This window comes from Plecotus auritus, assembly GCF_963455305.1.
Source record: "Plecotus auritus genome assembly, chromosome: 8".
Lineage (NCBI taxonomy): Eukaryota > Metazoa > Chordata > Mammalia > Chiroptera > Vespertilionidae > Plecotus > Plecotus auritus.
In genome coordinates, this window is record NC_137782.1 from 128,260,210 (window position 1) to 128,278,555 (window position 18,346).

At 41.6% G+C, this 18,346-nt stretch overlaps 1 protein-coding gene across 1 annotated transcript in view; it reads left to right on the forward strand.

The window, feature by feature from the left end:
* The window catches only part of M1AP (meiosis 1 associated protein), a gene marked incomplete at both ends in the record, with an annotated part of 58,967 nt that overhangs the window by 18,178 nt on the left and 22,443 nt on the right, over window positions 1–18,346 (forward strand). The window contains one exon of the mRNA XM_080684950.1: window positions 15,483–15,656. Within this exon, the coding sequence (XP_080541076.1) occupies window positions 15,483–15,656 (174 nt within the window). The remainder of the gene's footprint in view (window positions 1–15,482; window positions 15,657–18,346) is intronic.

Below are 18,346 nucleotides of genomic sequence, written 5' to 3' on the forward strand. Positions count from 1 at the left end.
TAGACTCACATTTTAGAAAGTTCTTTAATAGGGTCTGAAATGAAAAGGTTAACTTTAAATCACATTTATATCTGTTAGGGTTTACTATAAATTTTCAGCCTGTGTAGTCTATATTGTATGTTTTCTTCTAACTATGGTAAATAGTACTTTCTTTCATCTCCTCCTACTTGATCTAACTTGTTCTCTTTTTCTTTACTTTAAAATTAGCTGGAAGATTCTGCCTAGCGCTCTTTGTATTAGTAGCTTTTGTCTGGTTAGTTTAATTTTTTTAAATATATTTTATTGATTTTAGAGAGGAAGGAAGAGGGAGAGAGAGATAGGAACATCAATGATGAGAGAGAATCATTGATTGGCTGTCTCCTGCACGCCCCCTACTGGGGATGGAGCCTGCAACCCAGGCATGTGCCCTTGGCCGGAATTGAACCTGGGACCCTTCAGTACGCAGGCCGACGCTCTATCTATTGAGCCAAACCAGCTAGGGCTTGTCTGGTTAGTTTAATTTGTTATTACAAGTTATACAGATTTAAACGTTATAAAAATATAATATAGCCCTAACCGCTTTGGCTCAGTGGATAGAGCGTTGGTCTGAGGACTCAAGGGTCCCAGGTTCGATTCCAGTCAAGGGCATGTACCTTGGTTGCGGGCACATACCCAGTAGGGAGTGTGCAGGAGGCAGCTGATCGATGTTTCTCTCTCACCGATGTTTCTAGCTCTCTATCCCTCTCCCTTCCTCTCTGTAAAAAATCAATAAAATATATTTAAATACACACACACACACTAGAGGCCCGGTGCACGAAATTTGTGCACAGGGGTATGTGTCCCTCAGCCCAGCCTGCACCCTTTCCAATCTGGGAGCCCTCGAGGGATGTCCAACTGCCCGTTTAAGCCTGATCCTGGCTCCCAACTGCTCGCCTGCCTGCCTTCCTGATTGCCCCTAACTGCTTCTGCCTGCCAGCCTGATCACCCCCTAACCACTCCCCTGCCAGCCTGATTGATGCCTAACTGCTCCCCTGCCAGCCTGTTTTCCCCTAACTGCCCTCCCCTGCAGGCCTGGTCACCCCTAACTGCCATCCCCTGCAGGCCTGGTCACCCCTAACTGCCATCCCCTGCAGGCCTGGTCACCCCTAACTGCCATCCCCTGCAGTCCTGGTCACCCCTAACTGCCATCCCCTGCAGGCCTGGTCACCCCTAACTGCCCTCCCCTACAGGCCTTGTCCCCCCCAACTGCTCTCCCCTGCAGGCCTGGGTCCCTCCCAACTGCCTTTCCCTGCAGGCCTGGTTGCCCCCAACTTCCCTCCTCTGCCAGCTTGGTCACCCCTAACTGCCCTCCCCAGCAGGCTTGATCACCCCCAACTGCCCTCCCTTGCAGGCCTGGTCCCTCCCAACTGCCCTCCCCTGCTGGCCATCTTGTGGCGGCTATCTTGTGTCCACATGGGGGCAGGATCTTTGACCACATGGGGGCACCATCTTGTGTATTGGAGTGATGGTCAATCTGCACATCACTCTTTTATTATATAGGATAGAGGCCTGGTGCACAGACGGGGGCCAGCTGGTTTGCCCTGAAGGGTGTCCCGGATCAGGGTGGGGGTTCCCTTGGGGCATGGGGTGCCCTGGGCAAGGGGCCTGTGGTGGTTTGCAGGCCAGCCACGCCCCCTGGTGACCCAAGCGGAGGCTCTGGTATCTGGGGTTTATTTATCTTCTATAATTGAAACTTTGTAGCCTGGAGCAGAGCCAAGCCTTGCTCCATGGTGGCAGTCATTTCTCTTGGGATTTATGTATCTTCTATAATTGAAACTTTGTAGCCTTAAGCAGAGGCCTGGGCCGGCCAGGGTGTGCAGAAAGCTTGGCTTCCTCCATCGCCAGGGGCAACCCTAGCCTCCTGCTCTTTCCAGCTCTGTGGCTGCCGCCATTTCTGTTTGGGTTTATGTATCTTCTATCATTGAAACTTTAGCTTTGAGTGAAGGCCTAGGCCAGCAAGGGCAGGTGGATAGCTTGGCTTCCTCTATTGACAGGAAAACCCAAGCCTCCCTCCTGCTCTCTGTGGCCATAGCCATCTTGGTTGAGTTTATTTGCATATTCGCTCCTGATTGGCTGGTGGGTGTGGCTTGTGGGCATGGTTTGTGGGTGTGGCAGAGTGGTGGTTAATTTGCATATTACTCTTTTATTAGATAGGATATAATATAGACAGTTTGAAATGACCCAAAATTCTACCATTCAGAGATAAGCACCATCAGCAGTATAGAACAGGTTCTACTGAGTTGCTTTCCCTACACATGTATGGATCTGGGCATACATGTAACATTATTATTGTTATTTATATTATCTACTTTTACACAAATTGGACTATACAGTACTCACTGCTCTGCATTTTTATGTTTTTCATTTAACTGTTTACCCATATTTTATCCATATTGTCACATAGAGATCTAACCCATTCCTTTTAATAGCTGTGAGGTATTCCAATGTGTAAATTCATCACCACTTAAATAACCATCCAGTGGGATTTTTACGTTTTACTGAAGAACAGTGTGACCTTGAACAAGTTCTTCAGTAAAATGTAAGCTCTTTATTCTACAATTTTCTCAATTATAAAATAGGGCTAATAATAGTAGCTACTTTACATGGGTTTCATGAGGATTAAATACAACTTGCATGTAAAGCACTTACGACAGTGCCTAACACATGTAAGCAGTAAGTAAATGTTATTTGTTGATATCAATAGGGGTAGTACTTTTTTACATGTCTTTTTTTTTTTAATCCTCACCTGAGGATATTTTTTTTCCATTGATCTTTAGAGAGAGAGTGCAAGGGAGGGAAGAGGGGGAGAGAGAGAGAGAAACATTGATGTGAAAGAGACACATTGACTGGTTGCCTCCCACATGCGCTCTGACTGGGACCAGGGATGGAACCTACAACTGAGGTATGTGCCCTTGACAGAGAATTGAACCTGCAACCCTTCGGTCTATGGGCCGACATGCTAACCACTGAGCCAAACTGGCCAGCGCTACATGTCTTTTAACTGAGAAAATATCAGGCTCTAATTTTTTTTATTGAAAAGAAGATATGACCATAAAATAATTTTTTAATTTAAAATCATTCATAGTCTCACTTCCCCATTACACTCATTTATTTTTGCACATTGTTTCTCAGGTGTCCACAATCATGTTTAGGTTACATAACCATTATTCATGTATGTAATTTTTGTTTTCATGTTACATAATATACCATTTTTCCATAGTTTTGTTATTTATTTCATTTCTTTTTTGCTCTTAAAAGAGGACTAGGAAGTGTTGGTCTAAGAAATATAAATATGGCCCCAGCTGGATAGAGCGTTGGCCTGCAGACTGAAGGGTCCTGGGCTCGATTCTGGTCAAGGGCACATGCCCTGGTTGTGGGCTCAATCCCCAGTCGGGGGCGTGCAGGAAGCAGTCGATCAGTGATTCTCTCTCTCTCTCATCACTGATGTTTCTCTCTCTCCCTCCTTCTCCCTTCCTCTCCAAAATCAACAAAAATATAGTTTAAAAAAGAAATACAAATATGAAGAAGTATACCTCTCATGGGGGAAGCTGGATACCTTCTCTATCTTTCTGTGCCCTCTTTACATATAAGCCAACTCTACACCTTAGAGCAAATCCCTAATTAGGATCTAGAAGAGCCTGCCAATTCCAGCAGCCAAAGTTAACCACATAGAAGAGCCATCAATCAAGGGAATAACTAGTATTGACAACAGCAGAGCGATGGAAATTCGTATACAATGATAGAACGAATTGGTACGCAACTTGTCATTTTGTTGAAGTAACATTCACCATACCCTATTCCTAGCAATTTGCCAGAAAAAAACTTTTACCATATGCACCTGGAGACAAGAATGTGAATATTGACATTATTCAAAAAGCCAAAAATTAGAAACCACGCAAATGTTCATTGAATGAGGCATGAATAAATATTATTAGGTATAGTCACAAAGTGGAATGTTATACAGTTATGAAAATGAATGAACCACAGCTACCTACAACAATGAGAATGAATCTTAATATTGAGAAAAAAGCAGATAACCAGATATATACAATATGATGCCTCTTCATAAAGCTCAAGCAAAATTAAAATAAAGATTTTGTTTAAAATAATAAAACTACTTTCCAAAGAAAAGGAATGATAAAAAAAAAAATCAGTGTGGCAAGCTTCCCTTAGAGAAGATCAGGAAAAAGCATACAGATATCTTAGTATTGATGATGTTCTGCATCATAAGTTGAATAAAGGATTCATGAGTGTTCAAATGCTGCTATACTTCATAGCTTACATATATGTTACATGTATTCATTTGCATATAATAAAAATTTTATAATAGCTTTCTAAAGACTGCATAAGTAATAAATATGCCAAAACTTAAAAGGCCACTGTGATAATGCACTTGAGCATCCAGAGGGTATCTGTTCAGGTTGACAAAAGTCTGAACTCGTTGGGTATGTAAGTCTTTCAAACAGTTACAAATCAACCTAATGATGCTGTCAACCAGCCTACATCTCTCAGCCTGTACACAAGGATATCAAGTTCCTTTCTAAGTGCTCACAAACCATCTGTTTAATATTTCCTCCTAGACTTTGCCAGGGATCGATGTCAGGCTCTTTTGGAAAGGTATTTTATCCATATGTGTTCTAAGGAAACACCACATGTTAACAACCCAAACACAGAAGATAAAGATTCATTGCTCCCTAAAGGATTCCAGAGGGGGTAGGGTTGGGAGCTCTTCTGTGCTTCATGTTTCAGTGCAATTGTCGGATTCCACATATTAATTTGTTTCCTCTTTTAGAAAATGGACCAGAAAATACAGCTGTTCCTTGAGTTTGCATTAAAGTCATTTCCCTGTGGTGTTACAACTAATTTACAACCACTGTTGTATTTATTACCTAAACATTTTTAACACAGAGAGACATTTATTTCATTAACAGAAGCCATGGCCTCAGAAAAAGAACTCTTCCCTTTTTAAAATTGAATTAAATAATTTTTTAGAGTTTGATGGAAAATATAAAGTTATTTGAAAATTGGGATTATTAGCAATTTTCTTTTTTTTCATCTTTATTTTTATTTTTTTTATTGTTTGAAGTATTACAAATAGTAGTACATATATCTCCTTTTTTTTTTCCCCATTGACCTCCCCCAGGCCTCCCCTACCCCCCAGTACATGCCTTTACCTGCCCCGCCCCCAGTGTCTTGTATCCATTGATTATGCTTATATGAATGCGTACAAGTCCTTCGGTTGATCTCTTACAGCGCCCCACCCCCACAACCTCCCCTGCCTTCCCGCTGTAGTTTGACAGTCTGTTCAATGCTTCTTTGCCTCTGTATCTATTTTTCCCCCATTTCTTTCCTTTAAAAAATCTTGCCTCTGCAGACTAGAAATAAACATATAATAACAAAAAATGTTTGAGTCCCAATTTCAACGTCCAACAGTTCTGAGTCCCCGTTTCAATGTCAAACAGTTCCTTATGTGTACATGTCAGCAATGATATCTGGATAGTGGGCACATGGTGGCAATGCAGGTCCGACCCTCTCTGGTTTGGTCCTAGGCAACCTGCTGCAATGCACAGCTGCTGACTGCTAGCGTGGCAAGGCGTCGTCAGCGTCTTCCATCTCTGGACTGTTTCTCCTCTTGTCTTCGTGGTTGGAGCAGACCTGTCAATTCCTCTCTGTTGCAGGAATCCACATGGTCTTGGAGTTGTTTTCTGAAAATATACAAACATATTCTCGACCAAAAGTTAATAAAGGAATCTTTTCTATATAATTGATTTGGGATCCTTTTTATTTTTGCCAAAACGACCTTCCTTTGTCTTATTTAGACACCATGTGTGTTTTTCATGGGTGTCTTGCTGTTAGCATTACAAATGAAAATTAATTTTGTAAAGTAAAAATTTTTGAGATGTAATTTACTTATAGGATATTTTTCCTTACATGATATTACCCTACTCTCCTCCTTTTTTTGATTAATGGAGGCTTTTGTAAATTTTATAATGCAGTCTTGATAACTTTAAATTTTAATTTTTTGCACAAAAATATGACTGCTTTAGTTTCATTGCATGTTCAGGAATTTTACCATGAGATGAACTACCAATAGAAATTTTAGTTACCACTTTAGGAACAGCTTTTTGTCCAGTACAATTAAATTTTCTTGAATATTCACTTATTTCAATTAGCCTATTTAAATTAATCTGAAAACTTGATTATTATTTTACTGTCAAATTTAATACTCTACCAACAATCTTAGTTTACCCTGTAAATATTAGTGGAAAGGATTGTTTGCATTCTTGAGTAGGACCTGAGCATTCCTGGTGCTAGGCTGGATTTAGATATAGGGCAGCTGCTCTCAGCCAAGTCTCTGTCTGTTACCTGGGTCCCAATCTGAGCTGGGCCAAGTCACCGTCTGTCACCTGTGTCCCGATCTGAGCTGGGCGTGGGAAGCAAAGCAGCCATGGGGGCAGGAGACCTCCCTCAGACGGGGTGAGGGTTCAGGCCCCTGCAAGGTTGGGGGGGTGAGGGTCTGTGCCCCACCTCTGATGATCCCCAAGTTCTCTCCTGATGGCCCCTCTGCGACTGTGCCTGTCTTAGGTTGTTCCTTCCCTGAGGAATCTTACCCGTCTCTGGCTAACCAGTCATCCTCCAGGGCCACGCAGGGAGCAATTTTCTTTGCCAACGTTATTGAGAAATAATTTACATACTATAAATTGCATACATTCGAAGTGTACAATTCAATGAGTTTTGACAGTTGAATATGCCCATAAATCATCACCACAACCAAGATATTTCTATCACTCCCAAAAGATTCCTTTTATCCTTTACATCCACTCCATCCCTCGGTTCCTGGTGCATACCACTGATCTACTATTTGCAGATTAGTTTGCATTTTATATAAATGGAATCATACAGTATATTCTTCTTTTGTGTCTGATATTTTCCATTCAGATTTTGAGATTCACCATGTTGTTTATATCAGTAGTTCTTGTCTTTCTGTTGTATCTTTTTGTTGCTGTATCATAATGTTGCTGAGTAACATTATGTGGTATGAATATGCCGCATTTTGTTTAACCATTCACCTGTTAACGGGCATTTCAGTTGTTTCCAATTTTTGCCTGTTGTGACTAAAACTGACACAAATATTATACACAAATCTCTGTAGACATGTTTTTATTTCTTTTAGGTCTTACTGTGTTTATGGTTCATCTTTTCCCATTTATTTGCTTTCAACCCATTTGTATCTTTCTACTTAAAGTTTATCTCTTATAAATGGCATATAATGGAGTTCACTTTTCATTCAGTTAATCTCTGCCTTTTATTTGGAATGTATGTCCATTCACATTTACCGTAACTATTGATATGATTGAATTTAGCTCTTCCATTTTATTTTTATATTTTTGTTTGTCCTCTCTGTTTTTTGTTCATATTTTCCCTGTTTCTCTGCTTTCTTTCAGGTTATTAAATGTTTTTGGAATTCTATTTTAATTTATTGCCATTTAGCTATATTTCCTTGCATTATTTTTTAGTGGCTCTAGGGATTATGTTATACTAGAGGCCCGGTGCACAAAAATTTGTGCACTCGGGGGGAAGAGGGGGTCCCTCAGCCTGGCCTGCACCCTCTTGCAATCTGGGACCCCTCGGGGATGTCCACCTGCTGGCTTAGGCCCACTCCCCAGGGGATCAGGCCTAAGCTGGCAGTCAGACATCCCTCTGGCATCCTGGGAGCCCTCAAGGGATGTCCAACTGACAGGGAGCGGGCCTAAGTCACAGTCGGACATCCTTAGCGCTGCAGAGGATGTGGAAGAGGCTCCCACTGCCGCCGCTGCACTTGCAGCCATCAGCCAGGCTTGTGGCTGAGTGGAGCTCCCCCTGTGGGAGCAGACTGACCACCAGGGGGCAGCTCATACGTTAAGCGTCTGCCCTCTGGTGGTTAGTGCGCATCTTAGCGACCAGTTGTTCCACTGTTTGGGTCAATTTGCATATTACTCTTTTATTATATAGGACTAGAGGGCTGGTGCATGGAAAATTCATGCACTGGAGTGGGGGGGTCCATCAGCCCGGTCTGCCCCCTCTCACAGTCCGGGAGCCCTCAGGGGCAGGAGGCGACCCAACGATCAGGGGAAGGTGACACCCCCATCACACCTCTGCTGCTGCCACTGTCAGCAGCGCAAGCGTTGGCTGGCCCTGGTTACCTGAGCCTCGGACGGCCCTGGGCGGCTGGGCAGCCGCCATCCAAGGCTTGCCTGCACCTTGGGCATTGGCTGGGCACCGCCATCCGAGGCTTGCCTGCGCCTTGGGCGTCGGCTGGGCAGCCAACATCCAAGGCTTACCTGCGCCTTGGGCCGGCCCTGGGTGGCTGGGGGACTGAGGGGACTGGGGGACTCTGGAGGCAGGCGCGCGGAACAGTCGCATGCTTGCTGCCCCAGCAGAGCTGAGGGGACTGGGCACCACCATCTGTGGCTGTGGGTGCCGCCATCTTTGAGGGCATGGCAGTCAATTAGCATATTCCCTCCTTATTGGCTGTGGGCACTGCCATCTTTGTGAGCGTGTGACTGTCAATCAGCATATTCCCTCTTTATTAGATAGGATATCCTTAACTTTTCACAGTCTACTTAGAGTCAAAATAGTCCCACTTCACATAAAATGTTGAATTATAAAACTTCACATAAAGTAGGGATTAAAATCTATTTTTAAACTTTTTTGCAGCCTACTTATAATTAATATAGTACCATTTCATGTCAAATATAGAAACATTATTTCTATATAGGTCCATTTATTCCCTACACACACACACACACACACACACACACACACTGACTTTTTGTTATAGTTGTCATGATATTGCATCTACATTATAAATTACACGAGACAACATTATAAATTTTCTTTTAAACAATTCTGTGTATTTTAAAGAAACTAAGAGAAACAATGTCTTTTATATTGACCATTTTCAATTATCTTCATTCATTTCTGAGGATCCAATTTTCTCTTGGGTATCATTTCTTTCAGTTCAAAGAACTTCAGTATTTCTTGCAGTGTGGTTCTGGTGGTTATAGATTCTCTTAATTTTTATTTACATAAAAATGTATATTTCACTCTTATTCTTGAAGGATGTTTTTATTACATATAGAATTGTGGATTGACAGGATCTTTTTTTCTTTCAGCACATTAAAGATGTTGTTTTACTATCTTCTGGCCTTCCATGGTTTCTCATTAAAAGTCACAGTTCTTAAATTACTTTCCCCTGTATATGAAGTATCATTTTTCCGACTGCTTTCAAGAATATTCTCTTGCCGAAACCGGTTTGGCTCGGTGGATAGAGCGACGGCCTGCGGACTGAAGGGTCCCGGGTTCGATTCCGGTCAAGGGCATGTGCCTTGGTTGCGGGCACATCCCCAGTAGGGGGTGTGCAGGAGGCAGCTGATCGATGTTTCTCTCTCATCGATGTTTCTAGCTCTCTATCCCTCTCGCTTCCTCTCTGTAAAATATCAATAAAATATATTTTTTAAAAAAAGAATATTCTCTTTATGTTTGTTCTTTCAGCAGCTTTACAATGATGTGACTAGGCATGGATTTCTTTCTTATTTGGGGCTCACTGAAGTTCTTGAATCTGTACATTTATATCCTTAACCCAATTTGGGAACTTTCTGCCATTATTTCTTCAAGTATTTTTTGTCTTATCCCCCCTCTTCTCTCCTTCTGGGACTTGAATTACCCATACGTCAAACTAGAGCAATTACTTTCACTGGCAGAGTAATCTTTTTAGAATCACTTTTTCTCAGGCCTGAGTATTTCTCATGGGGCAGAAGCCTGTGACTGGTGGTGGGGCTGCCTTATGGGAGAAGCTGCACTGTATCCCCATTTGGAAAGAAACATTGCTAGCCTATAGGTCAGGGCCTTTGTAGGACTGTGGAGGATATGCAGGACTGCCAGGAGCACCATTTTTGTGGGCCTCTACTTTAGACGTTCTATGTCAAGAGAGAAATGTAGCCATTATCTCTGCATATGTGTGCCAAAGTGTTAAATGCTCCCATTTTAAAATTTACACATTTTGATTTTGTAACCCTGATTTTAGATTGACTTCTGAGAAGGGCTGCTGTAGGCATTACCTTATCTTCAATGATTAGGCTTTCTTAGTTTTTCTCATAATTGTGGCCCTTCCAGAAAAGCTTAAAAAGAGCTCATGCTTATTTCTGTCTGAAATAAGTAAGACAGAAAAAGTTAAGAACCATACGATTTCACTCATATGTGCAATGTAAAACTGAAAGCAACAAATGAACAAACAACACAAAGACTCATAGACACAGACAATAGTATAGAGTGGTGGTTACCAGGGGGAAATAGGGGAAATAGTGAAGGGTAACAGGGATCAAATATATGAAGACGGAAGGAGATTTGACTTTGGGTGGTAAACACACAATGAAATATACAGATGATGTATTATACAATTGTACACTTGAAACATATGTAATTTTATTAACCAATGTCACCCCAATAAATTTAATTTTAAAGATTTTTTAAAAGGAAGTTATAAAAAACAGAGAACAAAACATCTTGCTTCTTGATGAAAATTTAAAATAAGAGAAATATTTTCTTAAAGTTTAAATGTTGTAAGATAAGATCATGGAAATCTCCCAGAAAGTACAATAAAGTAGACATCTGTAATACTGTCAACAATAAAATACATAGATGAAAGAAAGAAAGGGGGGAGAGAGAAAGGAGAGAGAGAGAGAGAGAGAGAGAGAGAGAGAGAGAGAGAGAGAGAGAGGAGAGAGAGAGAGAGAGAGAGAGAGAGAGAGAGAGAGAGAGGGGAGAGAGAGAGAGAGAGAGAGAGAGAGAGAGAGAGAGAGAGAGAGAGAGAGAGAGGACAGGGAGGGGAGGGGAGGGGCAGGGAGGGGAGGAGAGGAAATTGGGAGTGGGGAGGAACCTCCGTGAAGGATGTTACTGCTTGTGGCCACAGTGGGGCAGGGTAAGTCCAAAAACTGAATGTGAATGCTGGATGCTGTATCAGCTGCAGTGAACCAGGCCTTCCTCACTTGTCTTAACCACCCAGACACTCAGAGCTGCCTGCACCCTCAGTCTGGCAACCTTTTTATTTCATACCCTCCATAGGACCTGGTTTATCCAGTGCCCAGTGCCCTGCTCGCCAGTCAATGTGGGAGCTGCTCTTCAACATCTGAGAAGTGAGAAGTCTCCTCCCCATCCCCAGGTTTAGCACGTTTAGTTGTACCTGTGAGGGACACAGCACTAAATGCTGGTGTTCTTAGTTACCTTGGTGGTGGGGAGGAAGCAGTCACCAAGGGAAGTGATGGGAGGAAATGTCTTAAAAAGGAAAGCACATTCTTGTCCTATAAAAGCAAATCATTCTGTTGATGAGAGTAAAGGAAAAAAATGCCATTTGTTGAACCTACTGCTTGTTATTCATAGATAATCATCTCACTTCTTATGCCTCACTATCACTGAAATAGGTTGTACTATCCCCACTTTGCTCAAAGTCACAAAGCTAACAACTTTCAAGTCACAACTCAAACCCTGGTCTTTCCACTACATCCCATCAGGTTTCAAAAACTCACAGAAAAAAAAAATAAAACCCTTCAGAAGAAACCAATTAACAAGTATAGTTTGCACTGACCAAATGAAGCCCACAGATATCCAGGGGATAATGATTAAAACTGAATAGGAAGGATGTAATTAAGCATAGCTTCTGGGACAAAGTCAGCGCTGAGTTGAATTCTGGGGGAGGTGCAGGCCATAGATTGACAGAGTAATAAAAGCACTAAGGAAGGAAGGAAGTCATGTGGTAAAGAGACTAACTTAGCTAAAGCAGAAGAGTTACAGGAAAAATAAATGAGAGCTGAGGAGGAGGAAGCAATTGTTTAACTTATTGTTTAACTCAACAGGCATTTGCTAAGCTTCAGCCCATGCAAACTACCTGAGGGGGATTGGAATAAGGGATCTCCCGTGGAGACGGGAGGAATCCTGTGAGCCATCATAGAAAAAGGGAAGGGCCAGGTGTTTGAGGAACAATGAGTATCACCAGTTGTATAGGACGAGTGAGGGGAATAAAGAAGATGAGAGCAGGAAGGCAGGATATACTCTTTAGCAAAGGTGGGATCTGATGAAACCATACTTTAGAAACTTTTGCTGGTAGTAGTACATACGGAGGAGAAGGAATGGAGCCTGATAGGACAGCGAAGTGGTTACTGCTATGATCCAGGCACAAGGCCTGATCCACTAACAGAAAATGAAAAAGAAGCTCTCCCTCTAGGGCAGGGGTGGGCAAACTTTTTGACTCGAGGGCCACAATGGGTTCTTAAACTGGACCGGAGGGCTGGAACAAAAGCATGGATGGAGTGTTTGTGTGAAATAATATAAATTCAAAGTAAAGGAGCGGAGGGGAACCGGATAGAACAGCCGGATCCAGCCCGCAGGCCAGGCCGTAGTTTGCCCAAGGCTGCTCTAGGGTGTTCTGCTTTTTACACATTAGCCGTTAGCTTGGACCACGTGACTGTCTCTGAGAAGCTGCTGACTCCCTCTTGAGCCTGCAAAACTGCAGACTCAAACTTGTTGCACGGTGTCTGGGTGGAAATTACATGAACACATTTTCAAAGAAAGAAGTTCTGCTCTGTGGCTCTCCCACAAAAGAACCTGTAGGTTGAGAAATTGGAAAGAACTTTGGGAATGTTGATGGGTATCTGCAGAGGAGACTGTCATCCTTCATAGAGATGCCATGTTTCAGGCTTGGTTCTTCAGCTTTGCAGGATCGGAAAGTTATTTATCAGCACCCTCTCGGAGATAGACTCACCCTATCAAACTCAAGACCAAAGTAAAAACCAGAATATTTTAGAGGGAGAATCATAACCACCACATCACCAAAGGGAGCAGAGGCCTGACAAACATATCCTGCCATTGGGACACATCACTGAGCCGGCACGCCCTCTCCACTGAGCCACTCTGGGATGAATGCTGTCAGTGTGTGCCCCTGTTGCTCCCTTTCTCTGTGCTCCATTTCTGGCCAACCCTCTCCCCTTCTAAGGGGCACATTCATCCTTTGGGTAATTCAGTGCCATCCATAGGCTCCAGCCCAATCTTACTCTGGTCAGTAAACCATTCTCCTTTCTTAAGATCACTGGTTGGTTTTTGTTTAGTTGGTTGTTTTGTTGTTATGGATCTCACCACTCTGTTGATTTTATGGTTTAACTACCTGAGGAAAACCCCTATTTTTATGTCCAGATTCTTGCTGGGAGTAACTTTGTGTTGTCTCCTTATACAGACCATGGGAGGAGTTTCTACTCTTGTATCCTATCCCTGGGGAGATAAAATGAAACACTTCTTCTCTTCAAATTCCTGTTGTTTGAACTCTTAAGTAATATTATCCTTTCTGTTTTCTGAGGTCCTTTGCTCAATTTCATTTCTGTAGTTCGTATCTGCCTCCTTATGTTTTAATAATTATTTTGCCTCCCTGAAGAGAAGCTGTTCAGTCATTTCCATATGTCATTCAAGGTGAAGTCCAGGCTCAGAAATCTAAATTATTTCTTGTTTTGTCTGTGACAAAATAAGATTCACATTATTTAAAAGAACTTTTCAAAAAATAAAAATAAAAGAACATTTGTCTTAACTTATGATGAATGTTTCTTTGACACTGACTTCATATGTATCACTGTAGTAGAGTTTAAGGACGAATGGTCAAGAATAATGTTCCTGTGCTGGCCAGGTAGCTCAGCTGATTAGAGTGTTGTCACAATACACTCTAACCAACTGGGTGCATACAGGAGACAACTGATCAATGTTTCTCTCTCACATCAATGTTTCTTTCTCTCTCTCTCCCCATTCCTCTCTCTCTAAAATCAATAAACATATCTTCAGGTGAGGATAAGAAAAAGAATAATGTCCCTTTATAACTGCAATAAATATTCCTTTTTTAAAATATATATAATGTTGCTTTATAAACTCCAAAAGAGCACAGAGTACCATATATCTCATATTATCTTCGTACACTGTGTAGTATTTAATCTTCTATGTTCTACTTAATAAATATTACTGCTTAAATGAATGAAATAACTAATTCACTAATGAATCGTTGTAACTATCCACAGAAGATGGTAGAGTTTCTTTCACACATGTCACAAGAGAAATGCATGTGATGCCCCTTTTCAGCCAAAGAATAAGTCATTCAATATGATGTGAAGTCATCTAGGTCTCACCACACCTCCCTGTGTGGGTACCAACACGTTGGACTGAAGCCCTTTGTTCCCTGCGGAAAGTCTGCCACCTCTGCATACTTGTCCTCAGGAATGTTGTTCTAGAAATAAACGAGCCTTCTCCCTGGGGTCCATGAGTCATACACAGAAGTTAATTCATTGGAGCAACTGGCTTTTCTTAGGCTCTTTGTAAAAGTATTTCAGAGAGCCCCTCATGGTCAGGAAAGAAGAAAAAAAAAAGGTTCTTTCCAGCTCCTGCCTCATTTCCTCTACCACCTTATATTTGGCTTTTACTGACAACCTTTACCTGCAGACCCAGATCCTAGTGTTGCCTGAAGCAGGAAGTAGACTAGAAGAGCCTCCTCACCTACCCACCTGGCTCCATTCATTCATATTTGGCATCAAATCATACTCCATCATCTCTGTCTTCAGGGCTGCTAATCACACTTGTGAGATACAGCACACCAATGACAAACTTGTATAATTTGTGTCAAATAGGAGGGCCCAGGAGTTCATCTTTTTGTTGTTGTTGTTTTCATCCTTTTAAATTTTATTTTTTATGAAAGAAGTAATAATTGAATACATTTTCACTATAAAACAACAACATAAAGCTGAAGTTCCCCCTTGTTAACTACTTAACTTACATTGCTATATTATTTTACTGTATTTTTCTAGAATGCATTTTAAATATAAGAAACACATGATTATAATAAAATTCAAGCAGTATAGAAATATGAATAGTAAAAAGGAATGTATCTCAGAACTGCCCCATTTCTACTCCTGTCCACTGTTAACAGTTTGATGGTAGCCTTCCAGACTTTTGTAAAATACATTTACATACACATGTATGTACTTAGGCCATTAGTTTTATTTTTATATAAATGGGCTCATACTGTACATCTGTTCTACAACTTTCTTTATTCACTTACTACCTCGTAGCTTTCCGTGTCAACACATTTAGCTTTACTTGGTTTGTTAACAGCTGCATAATACTCTATAGTTTGATTGTGTCATAATTTATTTAAATATTCCCTTATTGGTGGGCATTTGAATTGCTTCCTGTTTAAGTTTTTGATTATTGGTTATTATAACAATGCTATGCTGAACATCTTTGCATATGTCTCTTTGTGTGCTATCCAAGAATGCCTATAGGCTAGATATCTAGAGGTAGAATTGATGGGTCAAAAAATGGTGCATTTAAAATTTTATATTTTTCAAATTTTACAATTAAAGAGTTAAACACTTTCACTACTCTTTCCCTTTATTCTGCAGAAAGCTCTTTCCTGGGAACTGACATTGACCTTCAGACTATAGACAATGATGTTGTCAGCATGGAGATTTTCTTCAAAGCCTGGCTACATAACAGTGGAACAGACCAAGAACATATTCATCTTCTTCTTCCTTCACAGTCTTTCAGCAACATTTCCAGAGCCAGAGATAAGCCAAGTACGTACTCCTAAAAAAAAACATACTATATAGGCTATGATTATCCTAGTCTAGGATTAGTACTCTAGATCGGTGAGTCATCAGAATACAGAGTCCTTGAGGTTTAGGGATTAGAGGATTGGATGAAGTTCTCCAGTGTAAGCAGGCAGAGTAAGAAAATTTCTAAAAAGTGACCGATTAGAAAACTGAATGTAATTAAGTCCAGATAGCAAGGGACAGCTAGTTTAGAGGCAAAGACTTAGACATCTCAATAACAGGACAGTAGCTACGCTGCATAAGAGCACAGTAAATCATGTATTTCTCAAGTTTTTCATTTTTAATGAGGTATAATATTCATATAATTTGAGGCATGCTGGCACCTCAACAATATCAACAGGGCCTGTGAGTAGAGGAAAAGAACCAAGACTAAACCAATATTACATAGAGGTATTCTGGCCATGGCCCGTGTGGTTCAGTTGGTTGAGCATTGTCCCATGCACCAAAGGGTCACGGGTTCAATTCCTGGTAAGGGTGCATACCCAGATTGAGAAATTGATCCCTGGTCAGGGGTCAGGTGGTACAAGAGGCAGCCGATCTCTCTCTCTCTCTCTCTCTCTCTCTCTCTCTCTCTCTCTCTCTCTTTCTTTCTTTCTCTCTCCCCATTCCCTTCCTCTCTAAAAAAATCAAATTTTAAAAACCATATAAATAGAGGTCTTCTAGATAGGAAGACATCATATTGGGGAACTACTAAAGCAACTATCAAGGCAGGCCCCAGAGAGGATATCTAGAGGCCCAAGACTATGTTCACAAAGCACATTCTGGCAATGAAAAACAAGAGATCATTAAGTGTTTTGAACATGCCAACATGGTCCTGGACATTGTTCTTTCTGGTAGGGATGCTTCATTCCAAGTCCCAATAGATGATAGGGGTAAGGCCATTCCTAGTCTGCATCCCCTTTGAAATTTTTTTTAACTTAATAAATCTTTATTGTTCAGATTATTACAATTGTTCCTCTTTTCCCCCATAGCGCCCCACCACCCGATTCCCACCCCACCCTCTGCCCTTACCCCCCGCCACTGTCATCATGCATAGGTGTACAATTTTTGTCCAGTCTCTTCCCACACCCCCCAAACCCCTTTCCCCCCGATTACTGTCAGTCCTCCTTTCTATGCCCCTGATTCTGTTATATTCACCAGTTTATTCTGTTCATCAGATTTTTTTATTCACTTGATTTTTAGATTCACTTGTTGATAGATATGTATTTGTTGTTCATAATTTTTATCTTTACCTTTTTCTTCTTCTTCCTCTTCTTAAAGAATACCTTTCAGCATTTCATATAATACTGGTTTGGTGGTGATGAACTCCTTTAGCTTTTTCTTATCTGTGAAGCTCTTTATCTGACCTTCAATTCTGAATGATAACTTTGCTGGGTAGAGTAATCTTGGTTTTAGATTCTTGCTATTCATCACTTTGAATATTTCTTGCCACTCCCGTCTGGCCTGCATAGTTTCTGTTGAGAAATCAGCTGACAGTCCTATGGGTGCTCCCTTGTAGGTAACTAACTGTTTTTCTCTTGCTGCTTTTAATATTCTCTCTTTGTCTTTTGCTCTTGGCATTTTAATTATGATGTGTCTTGGTGTGGTCCTCTTTGGATTCCTTTTGTTTGGGGTTCTCTGAGCTTTCTGGACTTGTAAGTCTATTTCTTTCACCAGGTAGGGGAAGTTTTCTGTCATTATTTCTTCAAATAGGTTTTCAGTATCTTGCTCTCTGTCTTCTTCTGGCACCCCCATAATTCAGATGTTGGTACGCTTGAAGTTGTCCCAGAGGCTCCTTACACTATCTTCAAATTTTTGGATTCTTTTTTCTTTTTGCTTTTCTGGTTGAGTTTTTTTGTTTTTTTGTATTTCAAATCTTTGACTTGATTCTTGCAATCCTCTAGTCTGCTGTTAGATCTCTATATAATATTTTTTATTTCAGTCAGTGTATATTTAATTTCTAGTTGGTCCTTTTTCATATCCTTGAGAGTCTCACTAAATTTATCAGCCTTTTCTAGAAAATTCTTGAAAAACCTTATAACCGTGGTTTTGAATTCTATATCCAGTCATTTGCTTTCCTCCATTTCTTTCATTTGTGATCTGTTTCTTTCTCTCCCCATTTTCCCTGCTTCCCTGAGTTGATAGAGTGGCTTTGTGTGCTAGGTGTCCTCTAGGGCACAGTGGCTCAGCCTCCCCAGTTACCTGAGGTGGATACTCTTGGTGCACCCCTTTGTGGTCTGTGTGCACAGTCTTGTTGTAGTTAAGCCTTGATTGTTGTTGGTATCACTGGGAGGAACTGACCTCCAGGCCGATTGGCTGTGAGGATCAGCTGTGTCTATGCTGGGAGAACTTCTGTGCTGGAGACACCCTTATGAGACAAGACTTGCAAAAGCCTCTATGCTCAGCTTGGATGGGGCAGAGTCTTAGGGCAGAGCAGACAGCATTGGTATCCCGTCAGCCCTGCCCTAATAGGCCCCTGTGTCTCAGTGTCCCGTGGTAATCGCTGTAAGCACCTCTGAGAGAAAGCCGCCCTCGAGTTCCACCCGCTGCTAGACAGTCCAGTTTCTCCATGAATGAGTCTGTGTCCCCAGAGTCTCGTCCGGAACTGGAGTTCAGCGCAGTTGGGAGCATTTGTCTCCCTACCGCTTGAGAAAGCCAGCCGCGCACTCAGTTGC